The sequence below is a fragment of the Panthera pardus genome, unplaced genomic scaffold (assembly GCF_024362965.1).
Source record: "Panthera pardus isolate Hobbes unplaced genomic scaffold, ASM2436296v1 HiC_scaffold_6, whole genome shotgun sequence".
Classification (NCBI taxonomy): domain Eukaryota; kingdom Metazoa; phylum Chordata; class Mammalia; order Carnivora; family Felidae; genus Panthera; species Panthera pardus.
The window spans coordinates 122,815,296-122,841,974 of record NW_026526991.1 but is presented as its reverse complement, the minus strand read 5'-3'; the positions used below and the strand labels follow the sequence as shown (position 1 = coordinate 122,841,974).

At 35.0% G+C, this 26,679-nt stretch overlaps 1 protein-coding gene across 2 annotated transcripts in view; it reads left to right on the top strand.

Annotated features, from left to right (window-relative positions):
• The window catches only part of MALRD1 (MAM and LDL receptor class A domain containing 1), a 770,287-nt gene extending 746,158 nt beyond the window's left edge, over window positions 1-24,129 (top strand). For both annotated transcript variants that reach the window (XM_053896000.1, XM_019460623.2), the window contains exons 40-41: window positions 21,017-21,092; window positions 23,816-24,129. In XM_053896000.1, coding sequence (XP_053751975.1) covers window positions 21,017-21,092; window positions 23,816-23,896 — 157 coding nt within the window. In that variant the 3' untranslated portion in view covers window positions 23,897-24,129. The remainder of the gene's footprint in view (window positions 1-21,016; window positions 21,093-23,815) is intronic.
• Window positions 24,130-26,679: the final 2,550 nt, after the last annotated feature.

The following is a 26,679-nucleotide window of genomic DNA, read 5'->3' as shown; positions in this document are numbered from 1 at the left end:
ATCTTGGGAATGCCTCATGATTCAACTCCACAAACATTTATTAAGATGTGCTAATCTTGAGAAAGTTCCAAGATATATGATACCCCTGCTTTCTGACTCATAATACATGTTTAACTGTGATGAGTATAATAGAAATGTAAACCAAAATATTTGGGGGGTAAGATGGAAGGAAAGAATAATCAAGAGAATGGCTGGTATTTGTATTTCTGATAAGAAAGGAGGTGATTAGGATCCCAAAAGCTGAATCAGCTGCCTGTAACCCCATGGGAGATGCAGATGTTCTTATTATTTGAGATGGGTGAATGAGTGCCCCTGGCCCCTAAATAACGTATCTATCCCTATAATATTATATCCTGTCTACTGGACCTTTTGCCAGTACAAACACCATGTTGATAATGTGTACCTTTGGAGGAAAGTTTAGCTCTTCTAGTTCGAAATCCCTGGATAGACCTAACTTGGGCCCAGGAATGAATACTTATCCTTAACAAAAATCAAAACCCCACTTACCCTATGCCTCAAGGAATTCAGTTGCTTTTACAGCTACGGTGTCACTATTGAGCCTGCCCTGGTCCCGGGGCAACAATCAAGGTCATTTCATAATTCTTGCAAACCTTTTCTCTTTCCACTGTGCATTTGCCCACAAGAAATACTGCTGTTAAGATCTAGGAACCTAACTCCCCAATCTCAGTCCCTGTGTATATTGTAGCCATGTCCTGCCAATCTTGCTAAGTGTTTGCTTTGAGCTAGAAAAGGGAAATTGAGAACAGGGTTTCAAAATCCTCCCCTTCTCCACAGGGAGCATGGAGCCTGCTTGAGATTTTATCTTTCTCTCCCTCTGCCTGTCTCCCCTGCTCTCTCACAAATGAATGAGTCAATCAATGAATACAAAATCCTCCCCTTAAAAATGGTATTGGGTCACATGTGATTCCTCCTCTTCTGCCTCTCTCTTCTTCTCTATTTTAAAGAGAAGCCTAGGCCACCTGTTCCCTGATACTTTTCCCCTAATTCTCATCTGTTTTCTTTGCCTGAAATGGTAGAAAAGAGACAGAGTATTTAGAGGAAAAAGTATTTGTCCCAAGACTGTCACATTTCTACTCCTCTTGTAACCCACTTCCTACCCTGTGACCAGAGACTTCCTGGAGCCAGAGCTCCTCTCACGTGAGTGGGGTGAGTGGTATACAGGTCAAGTCTTGAGCCATCACATGGAGGCAGCATATTCAAGGGAGCTCGCAATTCAGATGGATAGATGAAGAGGGCTACAAAAGGGATATGGAATTTGTATGGGGACTTGAAAGATAAACCAGGTGGAGATGTGGAAAGGGGTTCAAAAAAAAAAAGAAAATGTAGAAACTCCTGGTTTAAAAAATGGTTCATGTAACTACAGAATATGGGAGGGGAACAATAAATTACAGATAGTAAAGTATGTTGTAGAGAGGTGATTAGGGTTTTGAATACCTACTTAGGAGATTTCAATTCACTTAAGAAAAAAAAAAAAAAAAAAAAGAGCTGAGTGCTGGCCATTTTGTCTTTCCCCTCAGGTCCACCCCTCCACTCTTTTCCATTAAAGAGGGTAGAGAAAGGTAGAAGGTGCCTCTGGAGACTTGGCCTTCAGGGATTGCATTTATGGACTTCTTTGTCATCTGAATTTACATTATGTTTGGCCAAAGTGAGGTACTTTGAAGGAGGAAAAAAGAGAAGAGCTGGGTTTTCATCACCCTGGCTGCTTCCTGCAGTGAAGTTCCTGCTGGCTGCTAGAAGTCACAGGGCTGTCAAAAGGCCCTATGCAAACTGCAGCTACCTTCTCCAGTATCTCTCTTCTTCCTCCTTCCAGCCTACGGTGATAACAGGCCTGATGACTGGCCCAGTCTACTGTGCTATCGCTTACTGTTTCTCTACACCCTGGCCATACCTTTGTAAACTTTCCCTTTATCAAATATTCAATTTCCCAATTTGAGTATGTCAGCTATTTCCTGGCAGGGCCTTAACTGATACAAGCTAGGAAAGTGTTTTAAGCAGAAGAATGACAAGATCATATCTGTGTTTAAAAAAAAAAAAAAAAAAAAACAACGCAGAGCATGAGAATAGATTAGAAAAAGATCTAATCTTTTGGGACATAACCCTTCATACTCAAGAGGTTTAGATGAGAGATGATGAATACTTGAACCTGAACAGTGATGAATGCCTTAATATAGGAGATGAGAAAAAAGCAATTGTCAAAGTTGATTTGAGGGTATTGTACTTAGGCGCTGTGTGATTGGTAACACCACTAACAGAGATCCAAAAACTCAGGACTAAAGATGGATTTGGGCAACTGGAAGAAAACTATTTTGATATTCTGTATTTTCTTATGTATAAAAGCCCAAACTATAATCATTTACAGGCTGCCCCCACAATTTAGGGCCTATGTATTATGTTTACTATCACTCTTATTTATATATTTATCTCTAGTTAGATTTATTTATTTATTTTTTTGTACTGAGCCTTCTCCTAAGAAACACTAATCATGAAAGCATGGTTTTGAAGTGCCATCCATATATTTTTGTCCCACCTTTAATATAAAATATAACTATAGGGTTAAAATGTTAACATTGCACAAATTACTCCTTCTTATAACCCACGTTACACCTTCTACATAATGGGAAATAATAAATTATTTTAAAGTTTTCTCCTATCTCCAAAACTGCATTATTCAAACAGAATATTGAACTTGGTTCTTTAGGCCCTGATTATTCTCTGGTTGTAATGTAACTGTATTACACCTTCAGATATTAGGGTGTCTTCAATCTGAGTGGTGTCCTACCTTTATATTTGTATTATAATTCCCTGAGATAGTTAATGCTTAAATTTGTTTATTTATTTTTGAGAGAGAGAGAGAGTACAAGTAGGGTAGGGGCAGAGAGAGAGGGAGACAAAGAATCTGAAGCAGGCTCCAGGCCCTGAGCTGTCAGCACAAAGCCCAACACAGGGCTCGAACTTACAAGCTGTGAGAACATGACCTGAGCCGAAGTTGGACGCTCAACCTACTGAACCACCCAGGCACCCCGAGACAGGTTAAGGCTTATTTTAAAAAATTCCTAAATGACAATTCAACTATTAGACAAGATAGTTGACAAATCTATTTGTATGGTGGTCTTGACCAAACAACAACTGATGGTTAAAAACAACAATGTCTGGAACTCACTCATAATTCTATTTGTAGATAAATCTCTGGAAAGCAGGGACAGCATTATTTGTTTATCCTGTACCCAGCCTAACACAAACTATGAATTTCATAAATAACATGTAGGGCAGATGAAAAATCAGATGGTTTGGATCTGTAGGTTTACAATAATATATGAGTCTTCGGACTGAGGCTCTATGGGCTAAATACGCCCAAGACATAGAATGAGTGATTCCAGTTGCCATCTTTCCAGACTATAATGGCCAAGAACTTATTAGTCAAAGAAATATAGGGCAAGTTTCCAGAAATGCTATGTTTACTTCTTCCTTTACCATAGAAATAAAATGTAAAAGGGAAGACTTTCAAAGGCTAATCACAAAAGTGGTATCCTCTGTGAATCTTCCCAGATCACCTTGGACAGAAAGAAGTAACCACTCCTAAGCTTTCAAAGCTTTGTTCTTAGCCTTGTTTTTCACTTACCATATTGACTTTTGGTTTGATGCCTCATAACATATTTTGAGCCTCTTGATGGCAGGATCCTTGTTCTATTCATATTTATATTCCTAAATTCAACAAGTAGCAATTAGGAATTCATTTCAGTAATGATTTTATTGAATTGAATCTTTCAAACTATTTACCATAGGGTGTTGGAATCCAAATGAACATTTTATATTCCAAAGCAATATTTTACTTGCCTTAGTGCTCCAGAATTTATTTGTACTAGAATCCTTGCAGAAGACTCTAAACATTGGGATATCATTGTTGGGTTTACCTGAAGAATTTCCATCCAGCTTGACCGAATTGTATCATATTCTGTGGAAGCTGAAAGCAAATAAAGGAATACCAAATGATGCCTACATGTGTAACCCTTGGAAGACTCATTAATGAGGCCCATGATGGGCTACAAATTCAGTCCATAATCAGAAGCTTAAATCCTAGAATATTAATAACAAACATTAGAGGATACCAAAAAACCTACAAGTATAATCATTTAAAATTTATGGAAAAAAACTGAGCATCCAAAAGCCTGGGAATTTCAGGAAATTGAATTTAATTGAAAGAGTAATCGTGTCGGCTCTCAATACTGTCCTCATACTAGACCATTTCATTGAGATGTCTATTCATATGACAGATTTTGCCCTCAAGTTTCTGAAAACACTGCCTGGTATCTGACACCTAATCTTATCAATCTGATTGGTAATCTGATTAACAATTTTATTTATATTATTATTCTCATTCTATTTTCTTAGAGAAATCTTTTCCAAATGAGTGTATAGATGAACTCTTTTTAAGAAAGTAATATTCATATTTTATACAGAAACAAAATTAGAAATTCCATTTGAATTTATAATACATTTGCTATTTGTACTAAATATCTAGTAATTCTTTAAATAACTAATTCCCTGATCATTTAAGATACTGACTAAACAAAATCAGTTTATATGCAATTATGAGTAATACAAGTCTTGAACAATGCAAGCTTTATGGTATAAGTGTATATATTGCTGTTGCTAACTATCCTATTTCAAATCTATAGTCATTGGACACAGACTCCAAATAGTCTAATAAAATCTGTGTAAAACTTATAAAGTGCACTCTACTGCATAACAGCCCCATGTTCTAATTATTTGATCTGAAGACAGGCATTTTGCCATATTAATACAGGTGACTGTTTGGTAGAAATAGTCCCCAGGGAAGGATTCAAACCTTCACAGCAACCTGTCCCTGTTTACTATAAATCTTACATAGCAAGAAGACCTTGTTTCATTTGTTTTCTTTGTCCAAGAAATCAAAGTGGATGAAAGTGTTGTATGAAAATCAGAGTTGCTCCTCAAAAGAGGGAGCCTGTTTCAATGAGAAAGGACAGGATGCAGAAGATAAGTGAGGGGGTGTGTTATTAGTAAATCCTATAGCTTTACCACGGCATGAAGCAGACACATTCAGCAACTTTGGAGAATCAGAATGCTAAATGTTTTTCTTCATTAGAGTTTACTAAAGGGTAGGATGGGATCAGTTTCATAATTTTTCTTCAATAATCGCTTTGCTATCCTCCTGAGAGATTCTTTTCTGCTTTCAAACCATATTTCACACGATTTCCCCTTAAAGCATCCTTAGGGATACTCTTACTAGTTCAACAATCTGTTTACTGTGTTAAAATTTCTAGCTAACTAATGAATCAAAAGACAGAATGACAACAGAATGTAAAAGACCAGTTTATATGCATCTTTATAAAAACGAAACCCATAATTCATAAACTGTTAGCAACCCATCCATGTATTTGTTGGCAAACATTTATTAAGCACCTATTTTGTGGTAGGCATTGTGCTAAAGATGGGAATACAAAAATAAATAATAATTTATACTCTGGTGAAGAAGGAATATAGAAAAGCAGATAATTCCAATTCTTCAAGAAGCATATATTAAGCACATACAGTCACTTCCTACCCAGCAACGGAGAAACACAGGTAAAGAGGCTCACGTTGCTTCAGAGGTGAGAGTAATGTGGTGGAGAGATTGAAGGGTGTGTTGTATTTATCAAATCTGAATTCATGAACTAAAATCTACCAGATGGAAAGGAGGAAGAACATCACAAAGACAGAACAACTTGTGTAAAGGCACAAATTGTGACAGAGAACAGCATGGTTAGTGTGAATAAAACACAGGTAATGTAAGAAAAAATGGTGGGAAATTTATTGGGCATCAACAGGGAATGATTATTTGCAAGAAACCTATATAAAATGCTAATTTGTATGCTTGGGTGCTTATAATTTCTAATTATGTTTTTAAAATAGGTTGTTTGAGAATAAACAAAATACAATTTTATTTTTCTCCTGTTTTTTAAAGTATAAGCTAAACTTATTCATAGATCTGAGAGCTTTAACTGTATATATTAATAAATCCAAAATAGAGTACATATATATTTTTAAATGTTTATTTATTTATTTTGAGAGAGAGAGACCGCAAGGGAGGGGCAGAGAGAGAGGGAGACAGAGAATCCCAAGCAAGCTCCACACTGTCAGTGCAGAGCCCGACACAGGGCTCGAACCCACGAATCATGAGATCATGACCTGAGCCAAAAACCAAGAGTCAGACACTTAACTGACTGAGCCACCCAGGCATCCCCCAAAATAGAGTATATTTTTAAAAATTTGTGGAAACTCATGAGTCATAATAAAATAAGCCCATTTTTTTCTAGACAGATTTTCATATAATGCTGTAAGTTTTAAATTGTCTAAAAAGATTTAAAAAGCGGTAAGTTGCTAGGTGATTGCTAAGGGAAATCATGAAGACTGATAATTAACTTCAACATTGCAATCAGTTTCAATCAAAGAGATTATGTATCTAAGAGAATTCAATAAGGAAATTAGAGAGAGTTTTCATATACAGCAATTTACATGGAAAAATATTTCATTCCAATTAAAAAAGTACTATATGTTCTGACAGTAAAACGCACCACACGCAGCGGAATACAAAGAAGAGAAGTTTATTTGGCTCCAGAGTGAACGAAGGGTCTGGCCAGTGAAGAGAGCACTTAAGAGCAAAAGCAAGATTTATGAAAAAGCACAGCCCTCCAAAAACTTTAAGTAGTGCTGCAAGGCTGAACTGTAAACTTTGAGAAGAAATGCTAACAGAGGACAATCAGGAAAAACTGGTGAGGGGGGCAGATCTTAGCTTAGGTAAATGACTTCCCAGGGGTTGGGGCAGGGTGGTACAAAGCTCAAGCAGGGGAAATGCCTCCTGGTATCCTCCAAATTGTAAAACCATCTCACCTCCCCCAGGATTCTTAATACATAACAACTTCATGAAGATCAATTGGGAAATACAACAAAGTGCCAGAAAAGAATTTAAAATTATCTTTAATGTCACATTAAGAGGGGCGCCTGGGTGGCTCAGTCGCTTAAGCGTCCGACTTCGCCTCAGGTCATGATCTCACAGTCCGTGGGTTCGAGCCCCGCATCGGGCTCTGTGCTGACTGCTCAGAGCCTGGAGCCTGTTTCAGATTCTGTCTCCCTCTTTCTCTGACCCTCCCCTGTTCATGCTCTCTCTCTGTCTCAAAAATAAATAAATGTTAATAAAAAATAAAAAATAAAAAAAAATAAAAATAGTAATGTCACATTAAGAGATACATATGGTTACCATTTTGATGGATCTTCTTCCAAACTTTTATCAGTGTGCACACACATAAACACACGTACACACACTTGCATCTTGAAATCTGAGTTGTTGTCTGCAATTTTCTTTTTTCCCTATGCTGATCATTCTCAAATATTTTACTTTCAAGATACCTTTTTTACATCTTTAAAAGTTATTGAGAACCCCAAAGAATTTTTTATGTGGTTTGTAGCTAGGGAAATTTATATTAAAAATTAAATTTGAGAAGAATTTTAAATTATGTTAGTTCACTTTAAAATACATCCACTAAATGTTAAGAAAAAACACATAAACATAATTTTATATATATATATATATATATATATATATATATGTTATACACATATAATATACATAGCATTTTATGAAAAGTGACCTTTATCAACAGTAGGACTTATGGTGTCACATTTATAGAATAAAGAAAAAGGAAATATTTTTAGAAGAGATAGCAAAATCTTACTGAAGGAAAAGTATGTGTTAGCAAGGTAAAGAATTCAATCTTACATATATCTGTGTGTATATATATATATATGTGTGTGTGTGTGTGTGTGTGTGTATTTTTTTTTTTTGAAAAGGGAGATATATTTTCATAGCTTTTTGAGTAATCATGGATAGTTTTTACTACACCAAAACTTGACATTGTGGTAGTTTCTTGAAGTGTAGTTGTAAAGTGGAATCTGAAATACTATCAGTAAAGTTTTTGCATTGTTACATTAAAAATTCACTGGTCTATCTAGCACTTTGTATAGATCTTTTACCTATGTATGATTTTGTAGTGCCAAACATTTTTCATTTAGAAAATTACCAGTTCAGTGAGTTATGTAGCTTGTCAAATGTTGAAACAATTCATTAGGCAACTTAAGAAAAAAATCTCATCAGACAAGTCTTAAAAATGATGGGAAGCTGTTGTGCTCATGATAGAAAACGTAAGTTTTTCAAAATTCTAATTTTTGTATGAAAGTTCAGATTTCATCATTAACAAGAGATATTGTCAGGTATTTTCTCTGAGATTATCAGCCTTTCTTTTGTTCATTTTCAATAAAATGTCTGCCAAATGCTCTAGTCTGAATGACCACAGGTTGTAAGTCATTCTTTTAAATAAAAATGTTATTCCATGAAAAAAGAAGTTAGTTGAGCATGCAACTCAATCTTGCAGTGCTTTCCATAAGATAACATGCACTTTAATATGGCATAAAAGTACTTTATGCATACTTCTCATAATATTAAAAAAAATTACCTGAACAAGTTGAGATTCAGTATAATCAGTTTTTGTTGTTTCATCAAGGTCATTTTGAAATGAAACTGACTTTTCAAAAAGTTTACTCTGAATATATGGTGGTGAAGAATGCAATGTACATGTGGGTACCATTGCCTCATTTCCTGCCAAGGCCACTGACAGTTTTACCCATCACTGCATTTACACCATCTGTGCAAATATCAACACAATGAAAAAGTCTGTTAAAATAAAAATTCATTGATCTAGCTCACACTTTGGATCTTTACCAATGGGTATTATTATTATTATTATTATTTTGAATTTGTACACCTCCTTAAGAGGTCCTAGGACCCCTAGTAGTTCACAGACCACACTTGGAGAAACATTGCCCTTAAACAATTATTACCTGAAAGAGCTATTTAATGTCCTCTCAAGTATATGTATCATCATTTAACCATTTTCCTATTATTAGACATTTAAGTTGTATCTAATGTTTCATTATTACCAATAATTTGTGATGAGCCTCTTTCTGTATAAATCTTTGTCTTCCTCTCTATTTCTAAAGATTGACTCCTAGTAATTTTACTAGGTCAGGAGAGATTCTCAGAGTGTGCTATCAAACACATTTCCACAGGAACCCCAGCTCTGCATCTGGTTCGCATTAGGCAGCTGTGAATGTGCTAACACTGCACTCAGATGAGGAGAAGCCGAGTAGAGACTATCTCACATTGGCAGCATGGGGTCTCCTTAAGGTTAAGCTACAGGAACCTGGGTCAGCTTTATTCATACTAATCGTGTCCATATTCCTGGGCATGTTCCCATTTAGGCACTCTGCCACAGCAAGATCGCGTTGAACAGTGACAGGTTTTGTAGTCCGTGATATTTATTTCCTGCCTGAAAAGAGCAGGAGAAAAATATGGCAGCTGCTGTATCATGTGAATGAGTTTAGCAAAATTCAGTGTCCCAGTTGTTTGGTTTTGTGACCCCAGATGATTAATCCTTTCCTCTCCTTTTTGTGGCATTTCTGGTTATGTTTGCAAACCCAATTCTTTCTGAACTTTTTCACCCAAACATTTGGTTCAGCTTGTTCCTTAAAGAGTTGGAAATGAAAACTTGAGGTCACAGACATTCCCCCCTAATTTATTCCTGCTTTTTAAAAATTGGCTTGGTTCTTCTTTTTCCTTTTTTCCCTCCTAGTTTGTCTTCTTTAAAAAAAAGTCAATATATTGCTAGAAATAGAGACTATTATATCGCTGAATATTTCCATTTGCCACACTTCATGATTTTTTTTCTTTAGCAGTAGTCGGATTATATAGTATTTTATAGAAGTATACTTTCAATAAAAAAAGTTGATTTAACAGACTCAACTTATTCTTATAATGCCTCATGGTGTCATGTGATTTCATTCTACCAACAGATTCTTATAACACATTTAATGTTTGCTCTGTAATTACCTACAACAAAAGTAATCTCGGTGTTGACTTTTTTTGGTAATAAATACAAACATATGAAAATGCTCCCCAAAATCAAATTCTCTGAGACACTGTAGTGCTTCAAAAATTCCATAAAATTCAGCCCCCTCCTTGCTACCACCTTCTTCTAGATAGTTTTTACTGAAGCACAAGTTGGTGTTCTCGCCTAGACAATTTTTACTGAAGCACATTTTGGCATTCAGTATGATTATTTTGAAAAATATCAACTGAAACAACCTAGTAAAACCCATTATGTCCTCTCTTAAATAATGTTGTGGGGACTTGTTACTCTTTTAGCCTAGATTACACCAAGAAGATACACAGATATTTATGTCTTTCTCCTGAGTTAGAGATGTGCTACTTAAGTACCTGGTCTGTTTCTTCTTGAAAGTACTACCTATGTAGCTGATTGTCCTGTTTAAATTTAAATTTAAATAATTTAAAGAAGAATCTGAAAGTCAAAGTTGTATCCTTCAGTTAGTAAATATATTGACTCTCATGATATCCATTTCATGTACTGTCCATCTCCTCACCTCTGGCTCTATTTTCCAGTTATCAGAATTCCTTTCTTCAACTTCCTATGTACTTCTTACTTATTTTACATTCTTCTATTGTACTTATCTTTGCACACTGCAAGGAAAATATGTCCTTACTACAAAAAGAACAAAATAAGGTCTAAATTTTATAATTTGTAATAATTCTCCTTAAAAACAGTTTATTCAAACTGGCTAAAATTTGAACTGGAAATGAACAGATAGCAGGTATAAAATAAAACTTGTTTAAGGCTTTGAGAGAAAAAAAAAGATGATATATGTGAATCATATGGCACTGACAACTGCATAGGAAACACACTACATCAATCTAAAATCAGGAAGCAAAAAAAATTATCATTCATTAATCTGTATGATGGGACAGAGAAAAAAATTAGTGGTACCCAAATTAAGAAACAAGTATTTCTTTAAAAAGATCTCTTCTTGACAGAGAGAAATGTGTTTAATGAAATTAAAAACAGATGAATAAGGGGTGCCTGGGTGGTTCAGACAGTTAGGCATCCAACTTTGGTTCAGGTCATGATCTCGTGAATTTGTGGGTTCAGGCCCCGTGTCGGGCTCTGTGCTGACAGCTCAGAACCTGGAGCCTGCTTCAGTTTCTGTGTCTCCCTCTCTCTCTGCCCCTACTCCACTCACATTCTGTCTCTCTTGCTTTCAAAAATAATGAATATTTTAAAAAATAGATGAATAAAAGTGGTAACCCAGAAATACTTTATTTTATTAAGATTTTATATTTTCCTTTTATCTGAAGATTAGCACACTCAGAAAGGCTGAGGCATACTAACAAAGTCTTAAGACTGGGAACATTTGGAAAAACCAAATTAAAGAGTTTTAAATGACAGAGGTGGAAACAGGGAGAGTAGAGTTGAGATTTACCTCTGTGGGACACCACAGATTCACCATTCATCAGACTAAGCAAAATTTAACAAAATAGGCATGATTCCCAGAATAAATGAATTCTATTTCAATCTCTTAAATGACTGTATTTCATAATTGAGATGGATCCTTTTTTTAAAAAAAAGGTCACATGTACTTTTATGGTTAGAAAACATTTTTCCCCAGCAGTAGCAAATCAAATACTTCATAGCCTGAAAATTTATTTCAAGATCCTCATATTTATACATGGATGTTTCATACCTCTCATTTTTCAGAGATACATATGACATATGAGGAACTCAGACCTGTATTTTTCAAATACTTTAATATGAGTTATTTGTACCAAATTAGTTTTTCTCTAATCATATGACTGTTTCAGTTTCTATGTCATAGAAGGAGATAGAAGGTCCACACCTATCCTTTTCCTCTCATCTTCAGGGAAGCCCCCAAATTACTCCTCTGGGCTGGCCCTTAATGAACTGAAAAACGAATGCAAAGAGAGGGCAAAAGTAGGCCCCTGGCTCACTTAAAATCTTGGGCTAAGTGGAAGGCTCCATGACAACAATAGTAAAAATGATTCCCTTTTCTCTCTGGGTATTGATGAAGTGTATTGTTGGGAGTGGACATGAGGGAACAGAACAGAGAGCAGGTTAGTGGATTTTGTTCCATCATCATTAATGCTTTGGAGTATATGCATTCACTAAGTTATTCTTTCTATAAATATTCAGTTGATTCCTACTGCATTAGGTACTGTGATAGAAGAGTAAACCAGACAAGACTTTATCCACCAGAAGACTTGTGGTTTAGTAGAAGAGTCTCACCTGCCCTATCTGTAAAATAGGTATGAACAAGATGACTGCAAAGGTCTTGCTAGCTCTTAAAATTAGTAAATTGATATATTTTTAAAAAAGTATTACACTGATTATTACTAATTTGATACTTCCTTATTATTTTTATTTATCCCACGCCCCTTCATTGAAATCAGGCTTTGAGGTCAGGAGAAAGAAGCAGGAAACTTAAAAGAAAGATACAGATACAAAAGGAGGGAAGAGTAAGAAAAAAAGGTAAAGAGAATAGCACTCAACTATTACTAGGCACCTTCTTGTGGTAGGCACTGTGCAGACATGTAATTTCATCTGAGAGACAGAAGTCCAGTAGCTGCCACACTCCAAAAAAAGTTCTAGAGGCAGGAACCATATACTGAACAGTTAACTCTGTAAGTCCAGGAACTAACACGATATTTTAGTACATAGTATGTGTCCTAGAATTATTGGACACGTTTAAATAAATATAAAATATAAACAACATCATCAACATTCTATCATTTGAACATCTTTAGAAATGAGTCATCACTTTGTAGAGCACAATTTTCCTTCAGGCACTTAGAATGATCATTTCTTGTATTTTAGAATATTCTTCAACATTTTGAAACAATATATACGAATAATTTCATTAGTGGAAGAATGAGAACAGAACACACACACACACACAAAGAGCAATATATTTGGTAAATAAATTATGTTTATTCCTTCAAATCACCTTGATAGCTGCATTACCTCAATTTGAGATCATAGTTCTCCATACTTTTTAGCATAGAGGTTTGTACAACAGAGTTTTCTGATACTGTCCACATATATGTAACAGGAATCATCATGCATTGCCATCTCAAATGATATTTCCTTTTACTTTTGTAATTTGTACTAAAGTTTTGAGCTCATTTTCCTCTATGCATTTTCTAAGCCTTTTTTTTTTAATATGAGAAAAAAACTGTGACAGCTTGTTCCCATGAGATAGTAGTGGGGACTAAGGTGTTTGATTGATTAGACTAAGAAGGCTGACTAGTTTGTCAGACACACAAATGACATACTAGTAGCTTAGAGAAAAACATGTCTGTTGTTAATAAAAAGAAATTAACCCACTGATAGCCAAAAATAGCAATTAATTTAGTAAGTAATATAAGACACTCCCAATAAAACTAATTATAAAAGTGGATTACAATTACTAATTAATAAACTTCTGATGTGTGTAAACAGATGTTCATTTTGAAACATATACTTTTCAGCAGAACACCTTGGGCACTGTCTTTCCTATCATTTTCCTGACCACCATTCTTCAACATTCAGAGTGATACTTGAACTCACTGTCACCTTTACTTTCAACCTACATAAAGGTTACTACTCACTTATCGAGTCTAAAGATGGTCACATTAAGTGACAGACTCTACCATAACACTACGCAACACTCCCATAATAATCTTTCTACTACAGTATCATTACAATTTAGTTTTATATTATTAAAGGTTTTATAGCCCCAAGAAGCTAGAGATAAATGTATCTATCAGTAAGAAACTTAAACAGAGAAATTAGACAAAATAATTGGAAAGGAAAATATTTACCTATCTCTATTTACAAATGACATGATCATAGAGAATCCTAAAGAATCCAAAAAAAAAAGCACCTAAAGCAAATAAATGAATTCAGCAATGTTGCAAGATACAAATTCAAAACACAGAATCAGCTGTGCTCCTAAACCAGCAACGAAAAAGCAGAAAAAGAAATTAAGAAAGCAATCCCATTGACAATGACATATAAAAGAATAAAATACCTGGGAATAAATCTAACCAGGGAAGTGAAAAATTTCTACACTTAAAATTACAAAGCATTACCAAAAGAAATTAAAGAAAACTTAAATAAATTGAAAGACATCTCCAATTCACAGAAAGACTTAATATTGTCAAGATGTCAATGCTACCCAAAGTGATCTAGATTGAACATAATCTCCAACAACCTTTCTTTGCAGAAATGGAAAACTGATCCTCAAATTTATCTAGAATTGTAAGGGCGCCAAAGAATCATAACAGTCTTGATATAGGACAAAGTTGGAGAACTCATACTTTCTGATTTCAAACTTACCACAAAGCAAGCAAGCAAGCAAGCAAGCAAGGAAACAAACAAACAAACCTTACCACACAGCTACAGCAAACAAAATACTTGGTATTGGCAAGTGAATATACATGTAGATCAATGGACTAAAAATGAGAAGACAAATGTAAACCAAACCCATTCAACGGGGAAAGAACAGTCTCTTCAACAAATGGTTCTGGGACAGCTGGATGGCTACATGCAAAAGAATGGAGTTAAACCCCTACCTCACATCACACAAAAAAGTAACACAAAATGGATGTAAGACCTAAATATAAGAGTTAAAACCATAAAATATTTAGAAGAATATGTAAGAGTGAATCTTCAAGACCTGGTATTTAGCAGTGCTATTTATTTAGATATTTATTAATTCATTCATTCAAACATAATTATACAGTGCTATATTAATTTCAGGTGTACAACATAATGATTCAGCAATTCTATGCATTTCTCAGTGTTCGCCAAGATAAGCATACTCTTATTCCCCTTTTATCTATCTATCCTCTCACTCACCACCCCTCTAGTAACTACCAGTTTTTTCTCTGTATTTAAGAGTCTGGGTTTTTTGTCTTTTTTTTTTTTTTTTTCATTTTGTTTCTTAAATCCCACATATGAGTAAAATGATATGGTATTTCTCCTTGTCTAACTTATTTCACTTAGCCTTATACTTTTTAGGTCCCACATGGTTGCAAATAGCAAGATTTCATCCCCCCTTTTTAAAATAATTCTTTCTTTTCTTTTATGGCTGTGTTACTCCAATATATGTGTAACACACACACATTACTTCTTTATCTATGTATGGACACTTGTGTAGCTTCCATATCTTGGTTATTAGAAATTATGCTGAAATAAAATAGGGTGCATGTATCTTTCTGAATTAGTGTTTCTGTTTTCTTTGGGTAAATACCCACTAGTGGAATTACTGGATCATATAGTAATTCCATTTTTGTTTTAAGTGTTTTCAGGAACATCCATACTGTTTTCCCACAGTGGCTATCCCAATCTTCATTTCCATCAAGAATGCACAAAGTTTCCTTTTTCTCCACATCCTTTCCAACAATTGCTATTTCTTTTCATTTTAGCCATCCTGACAAGTTTGAGGTATTATCTCATTGTGGTTTTAATTTGCATCTCCCTGGTTATGTGATAGAGACCTGACACCATAAAAGTCCCAGAAGAAAACATAGGCAGTAATTTCTTTGACATTAGCCACAGAAACATTTTTCTAGATGTGTCTCCTCCAGCAAGGGAAACAAAAACAAAATTAAGCTGTTGAGGCTATGGCAAAATAAAAAGCTTTTTGCATAGCGAAGGAAACCATCAACAAAACAAAAAAACAACCTACTGATTGGGAAGATATTTGCAAATGATATAATCTGACAAGGGGTTAATATCCAAAATATATAAAGAACTTCTACAATTCAACATCCAAAAATCAACCCAATTAAAAAATGGTTAGAGGACATGAATAAACATTTTTTTCAAAGAAGACATACAGATGATCAACAGACACATGAAAAGATAGCAACGTATTCTTAGGTATGACACCAAAAGCCCAAGAAACAAACAAACAAAGATAAACTGGACTTCACCATAAGCTTTCATATATCAAAGGACATTATCCAAAAAGTCAAAGAACAACCTACAGAAGAAAATATTTGAAATCATACATCTGATAATAGTTTAATATCCAGAATATATATCAACTCCTACAACTCAACAGAGAAAAACAACGTGATTAAAAGAAGCAGACTTTTATAGACATTTCTTCAGTAAAGATATACAAATGCAAACACACACATGAAAAGATATATAACTTAAATGGGGACTCAAACATTTTTTTGCCAACATTTGTAACATTATTCACGATAACCAAAAGGTGAAAACAACTCAAGTGTCTATCATCTGATGAATGAGTAAACAAAGTACAACATATGCACACAATGGAATATAATTCAGCCATAAAAATCACTTAAGTTTATATACATGCTACAATATGGGTGGATCATGAAAACATTATACCAAGTGAAATAAGCAGACACAAAAAGATAACTATTATAATGATTCTATCTATGCAAAGTACCTAGAATAGGCAAATTCATAGAGACAGAAAGTAAAGCAGGGGTAAAGAAGGAAAAGGGGCTGGAAGAAAAGGAGAATGGGAAGAAATGGGAAATCATGGTTTAATGGTTACAAAATTTCTATTTCTGGTGATGAAAACATTTTGTGAGTAGAAGTGATGGTTGCATAACACTATGAATATAATGAATGCCATTGAATTATACACTGAAAAATGGTTGAAATGTCAAGTTTTATGTTATATATATATATGTGTATATATATACATATATGTACATATATACACACACCACAGTATTTAAAATTAATAATAAAATTTTAAGAAACATTTAATTACATGTTTATATGTGTAAATTTTTATGGTGTATGAATTATAATTTAATAAAGCTGTTAATAAATACATATAATAAACATTTACCTCAAAGTCATGTTTAACTATGTTACATCCAGTAACATAGATGAGTTTTTTAGTTTTTCTTCATTGACCATTTACAATAATTTCAGATACCTAAGATAAACACTTCCGTGTTTTTTTTTTTTAATTTTTTAACATTTATTTTTATTTTTGAGAGAGACAGAGCATGAGCAGGGGCAGGGCAGTGAGAGAGAGACACACACAGAATCTGAAGCAGGCTCCAGGCTCTGAGCTGTGAGCACAGAGCACAATGTGGGGTTTGAACCCACGAACCACCAGATCATGACCTGAGCAGAAATCAGATGTTTAACCAACTGAGCCACCCAGGTGCCCCAATACTTCCATGTTTTTAATCAACACTAAAACAATTTTGTTAGTTAATAAGCCATGAAGTGAATTCCTTTAGAGTTATACATATGCTCACTAAATTTAAAGTCAAAATTTCCATCAGAATTATCCTAGTTCTACACTGACATCTCTCTTTAGCCCACTCAAAATGCCACTGTATACAGTGTCTGTACATATTGGATACAGAAGCTTAATAATAATTTAAGGGAATGAAAGATTAAGTTATAGATGGAAAACTCATGTGATCCATGCTACCTTTTCTCTCTACCCTGAAATTCTAAGCCAATTCCTTGCTGATTCCTGAAGGTGGTGAGATTCTTTGAAACCTCAACTTTATTAGAGCCATCTGCCTATTAACAAATACAGTAAGTTAAACATAGCATATTTTAGCCTAATACAGGTTTATCACTGTACCATACAATGTTAGAAATGGCAGAAAACTTGATAATCAAACATTTTGTTTTCCTCATTTTAATTTCTATCATTTCTATCATTTTTTTTCAATATATGAAGTTTATTGTCAAATTGGTTTCCATACAACACCCATGCTCATCCCAAAAGTTGCCCTCTTCAATACCCATCACCCACCCTCCCCTCCGTCCCACCCCCCATCAACCCTCAGTTTGTTCTCAGTTTTTTTTGTTTTTTTTTTTTTTTAATTTATTTTTGGGACAGAGAGAGACAGAGCATGAACGGGGGAGGGGCAGAGAGAGAGGGAGACACAGAATCGGAAACAGGCTCCAGGCTCCGAGCCATCAGCCCAGAGCCTGACGCAGGGCTCGAACTCACGGACCGCGAGATCGTGACCTGGCTGAAGTCGGACGCCTAACCGACTGCGCCACCCAGGCGCCCCTGTTCTCAGTTTTTAAGAGTCTCTTATGCTTTGGCTCTCTTCCACTCTAACCTCTTTTTTTTTCTTCCCCTCCCCCATGGGTTTCTATTAAGTCTCTCAGGATCCACATAAGAGTGAAACCATATGGTATCTGTCTTTCTCTGTATGGCTTATTTCACTTAGCGTAACACTCTCCAGTTCCATCCACGTTGCTACAAAGGGCCATATTTCATTCTTTCTCATTGCCACATAGTACTCCATTGTGTATATAAACCACAATAAACTCAAAATGGATAAAGGACCTGAATGTGAGACAGGAAACCATCAAAACCCTAGAGGAGAAAGCAGGAAAAGACCTCTCTGACCTCAGCCGTAGCAATTTCTTACTTGACACATCCCCAAAGGCAAGGGAATCATTTCTATCATTTAAGATTTCCTCATTTCTATTATTTTAAGTAAAATTATGTTTGAATATCAAACATAGATAACTGATACAGATGGAAAATTATAGTACTTAAAATAGTAAACGTATGGAGTTGACACTAGCTAGAAATTTACTTAATGGAACTCTCTATGGATGATGGGTAATATTTTACCCTATAAACAGGAAAGCTATTAAGAATTAAGCCTAACAATTCAGAAGTTTCTAATGTTGGGAGACATAGCTTTGATGTGGGAAAAATAGTCGTCTGTGATTGCTAATAAACATAATTTAAAGTAGGAAGAATTTACCATTGCTCACATACTACTCATACTGTGACCTTTCCTCTTTTACTACAACTTCACGTCCTTAAGTATCACCTTTTTTTCTTTGTGGTCACCCAATCCCCAAAGGCTAGGCACCTATAGTTGTTTGTTTTTTTTTTTTGCTTTTGTCATTTTAAGAGAACATTAGTTAAGACCTAAAATTCTCTCAGAAGTAGCTCCCATAGCTGAATTTAACAGGACTGGAAGATTGATCAGTTTACCTTCCTTCTGCCTGCCAATCTTGGTCTAGGTCACCTGGGGTCCCAGCAAAGCCAAAACTAATTCTCTCACATCAAGATCTTTTGTGTTGCCTGTACCTCACTTCTATCCAATTGACTTCCAAGCCTATTCCTTCAGTTCCTGGTTGTCTGCCTGGCTTTTGGATCATCTGTCCTGTCTGACCCTATGGTTTAGATTTCCTCTTGCTTCCTGATTCCATGCCTGATTTCAGCTGAGATTAATTTTTCTGAGCTGTGCTGAGCTGTGTCTGCAGTTGTCTGATCTTTATCTAGTTCCTAATTTCCATTTTGTTTTGTTACTCCCTACCCCCATGTGCTCTCTCTCCAGCCTTCGTTTTGGCATCTTGAAACTTCTCTTCAACTCCCTACCCAGTCTCAACTCTAAAAGCAACCCTGCCGAGGCCTGTGCGTAACTACATCACTTACTGAGCTTACTACTCTGAGAACTTGGATTTACTAGTCTTGGAGGAGGGAAAGGCAAAGACTCAAATACCATTTATTCAACCTAACTGTAGCAACTCATAAGTATTCACTTGATACAGTTAAGGAATTAACAGATACTTGTTGACTCACTAATAGTGTCTCTATGATTTCTTTCAAATAATAATCCACAAATATAGATGGTATATATGTCCCTATGCATTGATAGCCACAGACACAATAAGTGTGAACTGGTTAAGCTATTGAATATTTAAGCCAGTTGTATAGAAATAGTGGAAATTAGGAAGCTTTGAAGACTGAATCCACAGGAGAAACGTATTGCCAGTCAAACACTATTACCCAGATTAGGCTGCTGGACTCACTAATACTGTTCTTTCTTAGAAGAGGATTATGTGGTTTGGTGAATGACAATAAGAGGTTATAACTCTGACAATTTCTTTTGAAAAAACAAGTAAGAGTTTCGTCTTCATAACCTTTTCCCTTAGGATTTACAGGTATATTATTGACAGACTTATTGCCATTATACCCTGACTAGGCAAAAATATTCTCTCTCTCTCTCTCTCTCTCTCTCTCTCTCTCTCTCACACACACACACACACACACACACACACACACACACACACACAAACACACAGACACACACACGTTTATATATGTTTGTTTTTTCCCTCCTGGCTGCCTTCAAGACACTGGCAAGTATCCTACAATTGGTCTTCCATTCTCCATTATGTGTGTGTGTGTGTGTGTGTGTGTGTGTGTGTGTGTGTGTGTACATGTATGGGATCTTTCCAGGAATCTTTAATGAAGTATCTTTAGTTATCTGGTTATATTTTTTTGTTCCTGTCATGAATACATTTTTTATTCCAGTTGTGGCCAACTATTCCAGGGCTTGTTGTCTTCTAATAAGTCTATTGACCCTTAAGTAATTAAGAATAAAAAGAAAGTGATCATTAGGAGTGCAGTTAATCAGAGTAAATTAAGCAGACCTAGACCACTATGTGAGATTATCAAGGACATTATCAAACACATATTTCTTATGATTCATTAAAGAAAAAACACTAACATTAAGAACTCTTCAAAACACTCATATTTCCATTTGCTATTTAAAATGTTAAGCACTGATTCATTGCCATAGATCTTTGTAACAGACACTGTCATGAAAAATAGTCCTCAGGATTTGGTGGTTTGGTACTTTTGAAATCTAAGGTGGCCTTTCCGTATAGGCAGCACTTTTTAATGTTGTATCCTTTGTATTACTTGAGTAACATTTTAAGAAATCAACTTTAATACTGATTTATGCCACTTTTTATTTGCCTGTGTTTATTTGGATCTAAATATCCAGAGTTCAAATTACATTTGCTTTCAAGAATGTGGTTGCCTTGGTGTCCTTAAAAAAAAAAGAAAAGAAAAAAAAAAAGTTTACTTATGATAATACATTCATAAAAATAAGTATGCTGTTTAGACAATGTGTCTCTCAAATATGTCTATCAGATAATAACCTGAAAAAGGACGGTGCTACATTTAATACTTCTTCTTTTTTTCTTTTAATGGCCCTGTGTGCTTTAAGGAAAACTAAAGCAAGTGTTAACCAAGCATTTGTTAATCCAGTTTATGGGAACTGGAGGGACCCAGAGAAAACGGAGGTAAGTGCTAATGGTGAACTGTATTGTTTCAGAAGCAGAAACACACACACACAGGGTCATCTGGACATGTTTCCACATCATGGCTAAGAGGAATGTTTTAGCAGAGTCAGTTCATTGGAAATGGGAAGGAATTTCAGTTGCTCTAAATGTGCAGTGAGAATTTTCCATTCCAGGACAGATTCAATCTGCTTGTAAAGTCAGTTCACTGTTAAGTGGCTTTGTGGTCACTATTCATACTCAACGAGAGCTGACAAATCTGGAAAATATCAGTTTAATCCAGAGTATTAGTCAGCTACCCGTAGTAACTCTTTATTGACTGTTCTTTGTATTCTATTCCCAAAGACAAAAGGGAGGATAGCATTCTGTGCTCCCTTTAAATTTAGGTGTGAGCAGTAAAAGGCTATTACCTGATAACTCAGAAGACTAAAGGAAAAATTAAAGTGTATTACATCTTTCTTGGGCCTTTTTAGGGTCATTCCTTATTTAGTGCAATAAGTAGTCTAGAGAGAAAATGGGCAATAAAATCTTTTTCATCTCTTTAAGTAGATAATATGAGCATTCATTTGGGTATAAAATAGGATTAGCCTGACATGTCACTTCTTATCTATGAAAACCTCCTTACATCCGATTTTAGAAATATATCTGATTCATTCTCTTGTCAAAGTGAGCATATAGAAAACAAAAGTGTTGATCCCCCCCTATTTTTTTAAATGAAAATAGGCCATGAACAGTTGTTACCATTACTGAAATGAGTAACAAGGTGCCAGATCAGACAGTTTCTAGTAGTTCTGGAGAGTTGGTTGATATGGCTGAAGGTTAACACAACACTTGACTTTTTTGTGTGTTTTATTTACTAATGATGTCATACATACTTTTAGTATTGTTTTGGTAGGAATGAAAACAAGAAGATATTTCACAGAGCACAGAGAGAATTAATTTGGATGATACGTCAAGTTAATCAAGACACAGCAAAAATTAAAATGTAGCCCCTCCAATGAATAAATAAATGGATATTTAAGAAGCCTAATGTAATTTATCTTCTTGGCAAAGTAGACAGGCGTAACACAAAGCTACTTCATTTTTAGTAAAGGAAGGAAAATTTACTTTTTTTAAATCTTTAACATTTAGTATCTGAAAGATACAAATGATATAAAATGTAGTCTTAAATTTAGCATTTTTATATTAATATCTTATAAACTTGTAGTAATTAAAAAGCTGCTAGGAAGGTGCTGTACATCTTTTCTTTCTATTGAGAAATGGCTTCTCTGGCACACAGGTGGGGGTTCATATCAAGACCCACCCTTCAAGGTGCTTTCAAGACTCTACTATGTATGCATATGAGTGCAGTCAGTGACTCTAGAGAACCTTGGAAACAATTTCCTTTTCTCTATCCTAATTAAAAACAATTCCTCTTTCACATTTTTTTTCCTTTCCATTAAGAAAGGCTAGAGAAGAAATCTGTCACAGTTCTTGAACTTTGTTGCTGCTTTGATTTCTGTTGTTTCAGAAACAATAACTTTATTTTAAACCAAATGTACCTTTCCTGACTTTGTAATAGTGAAATTGACCTCTCCAAAAAATACTCCTCTAAAAACTCAGAGAACATTCTCATATCCTGATATAGAGAGAATAGTATAATGAACTGCTGTATATCCATCACCCGACTTCAGTAATAGCCAACCCATGGTCATTCTTGTTTCACCTCTACTGCTACCCATTCCCACTACACATCAGAGCGGTGATGGTGGTTTGCTTTTTTTTTTTTTTTTCTTAAGACTTTGTTTTGTTTAGAGCTGTTTTAGGTTCATAGCAAAATTGAGCAGAGGGCACACAGAGCTCTCCTATATCCCCTCCCCCGCCTCACACACACACATGGCCTACCCCATTATCAACATCCTGCACCAGAGGTGGTACATTTGTTACACAGACAGATCTGTATCTCCATATCATCCAGAGTCCATAATTTACATTAGGGCTCACTTGGTGTCAACCAGAGTATTTTTAAGCAAATCCCAGATATCATTTCATTTCACATGTAAAGACTTCAGTTGTACCATTAAGGAATAAAGACTTTTAAAAAATATGACCATAATATCACAGGTAAACATTTAATAATAATTCCTTGATATCATCAAATATTCAATGTTCAACTGCTGTTGTTGCTGTATTTTTAAAATCAGGATAGATATATGGTATATACATCCAAATTGACAGGTATGTTTCCTAAGACTCTTAATCTCTAGGTTCCATTTTCTTTCTCTCTCATGTTTTCTTTGTGATTTGTTGAAGAAATCAAGGTGTCTGTCCTAAAAAAAACTCCACATTTTAGGTTTCCTAATATATTCTGTAAACTGTAAGTCTCTGAACTAAAAGCTGGGGTTTTTTGTTGTTGGCGGTGGTAGTGGTTTTGTATTTTTTGTTTGTTTGTTTGTTTTGTTTAACTCAACTGTGATCAATACAGCAGACTTAGAGAAACCAGCACCCTAGAAAGAGTCAAGATTCTGGCCACTGCACTCCCCTGTCTCACCAGAGGTGAGGATAAGGCAGTCCTATGCCCCAATGGCCTTGGATACACACACCAACATTAGGCCTGTCAACAGTAAGTGTGGACTAAAGGTACTAGGGAGAGAGTCAGGAATGCTCACTTCATTCTGCATGATCTAGAAAGAGGTCTATTATTTTAATGCCTAAAATCCTAACCTTTTCAATGTGTTTTTCTTTAGAGTTCTGTATACTCCTTCTCAAACCCATTATATGGCACAACATCAGGATGCCTGGAGACCATATCTAATCATCTGAAATAGTACCATCAAGATCAAGTATGATCTAGGGTATGTAGTTTATAGAAAATTCTAGTCTGTGAAATCTGATGGAAACTCATCTTATGCAATAGTAGAAATAGAAGGGATTCAGAATACTAATTATTACATTTACAAATAAATTTTCTTACTGAATATATTAAATGTTTTCATGGCATCTGAATCAGAACCTTAAGTTCATTATACATCTGAATATTTTAATAAAATGTTCTAATTGATGTTGTTTTCCTTTGATTTTATCATGGTCATTTAAAAAAACACAAATCAAACTGCTTTATATCCTGAATATTAAATAAGTTTTAAAATTCTTATTTATATGAGATAGAACTTAGAAACAAAAAGGTGAACTAATTCAGCATACAAGCTAGCAGGCATGGACAAATCATAGTAATCCTAATCCAGATAACCATGAGTAAAAGGTATTTCTGTATCTGGAAAAAAATGTGAAATTATCATCCTAAACTTGCCTTTATTCAAATAATTATTTAACACCTATCTTCATTTACACATAAAAATAATACTGAAATATATGAGTTATGAAACTTTGGACCACAAGAAACTGAAAATCCCTACTCCTATGGTTTAAATAATGTGGCAATTATTATACACAAAACCGGGAAATTGGGAGAACACTTCTTTTGATTGGTTATTGCAAAAGCTCCGTGCCTTTAGCAAGGACTCTGGTTATTTACAAGTTTCAGTTCATAGGCTATGTTCTCAAATTAGCTCCCTGACAGGTTAGATGGTAGCTACACAAGCTGCATCACTGTTGTGTTCCCAGTGAAGTTCAGAGGCAGAACAGGGCCCATTTTTTTCTTGTATCTTTTCACCAACAAAAAAACCCTTCTCAGGATGCACTCCCAGCAACAGCACTCTTATTGGCCAGGAGAGACATGGAGCCCATGCCAAGTCAACCTCTTCAAAGGTGATGAGGACAACATGGCTGGCTGACACCCTTCACCTCTAGGCTGAGAATAGACCTATGAAGCTCACTGACAAGTATATGAAGGTAGATCCTTGAACAAAATCAGAGGACAGTTAGGATAAAGGGGACACAGCCAGGAAGTAAGCAACCATCAGTATCTGTTCTAAATAAGGTCAGCTATATTCAGTGTAAGTTATACTACCAACATTAGTGCCTTTTGTGAGAATACAGACTGGAAAAAATACATATTACTGTTGATCAGCCTTGCAATAGATTAATTTCAAATTTTATCCCAGTTAATTTTTTGAAGCCCATTAACTATATTCTAGTTGTGCTCTCTATGAATATCTTTTCCTAACTGCTGCTTTCCTACTGACATCACAATTTCTGGTCCTAGAAAACTTCACACAAAAGAGGATCAGTTATTCTTGTTGTTGAAGTCTGGCCTCTGGCATTGTGGGACATAAGCATTTTGGGAAGCTGCATTTATTGTAGCTTAAAACTATCAGCCAGTTACATTCAGGATCTTTGCCTAAGCTTATAGAACAGCAGAAGGTTAAAATCTAAGTATGGTTTTGTAAAGGACCTCAAGGCGACTACATGAAAAATGTAGTAAAAGTGCAATTAAAAAAAAAAAAAGATAATAGCAATGATTATCCAAATTAAATTGGCTTGTTTCACAGGAATATTGAGGGAATTCATGATCTCATATTGAGGTAGCTCCAAACTGAGGATAACAACAGAAAATCAACAGACTAGAAATGAAGGTATTCTTAGTTAAAATTATCTTCAGGTGCAAGTTATGTGCCCCTTAAAATGTTTAAATCAAACATTGTGTGAGGTCTTATAAATACATATGGCAGGGGCACCTGAGTGGCTCAGTCGGTTCAGTGTCTAATTCCTCATCTCAGCTCAGGTCACCATCTCTGGTTGGTGAGTTCAAGCCCTGCATGGGGCCTGTGCTAACAACGTGGACCTGCTTGGGATTCTCTCTCTCCCCCTCTCTGCCCCTCCCCCTGCTAGCTCACACACACTCTCTCAAAGTAAATAAACATTAATAAATAAATGAATATTGCAATTCTATGAAACTTAAAGGACAAAACTGATTTTTCTTATCCAGTAGATAGAAGAGATATGTGCTTATGTTGTTTTCATCATTTAATGTGAGATTCAGAAATAAAAAACTTATTTTTATTTGCATTGTTCTTCCTCTGACAACTTACTGATGTAAATCCAAATCTTCCCCGTTGTGATTTTAAAAATATAAAAGAAATAAGAAAATAGAGAAAGAAAGAACAAGAAGTATAGAGAGTTCACAATTTATATAATTCAGCTTTTAAATCATGAAAAGATCTCAAATTTCACACCAGAGAATCCAATGAAACCATTTTTTTTAAGCCAGTGGATGTCAGGAGAATGGATACCAAAGAGTACTGCTGACAGATTCTTAGAGCTTTTAGTGCATAAATATTTAAGACAATATCTTGTTAGCTGGATTCATGTGACCAGCCTATTTCCCAAAATATACTATAAAATAAAATATACTATAAATATACTATACTATACTATACATAAATATACTATAAAATATACAGATAATAATGTTAATAACAATAGCAACAAGTGATAAGTACTGATTATCTAAAAAATACTGTTCTAAGTATTTTAACATGTTTTAACTCAGATAAATGTAAAACAGCATGCTGTTGACTATGCTAATCAGCCACATGTGGACATTTAATGTGAAATTTACATTAACTAAAATTAAATAAAATTTTAACAATGCATTTCCTCAATTGCACTTGTCACATGCCAAGTGCTCAATAGCCATGTGTTGCCAGTA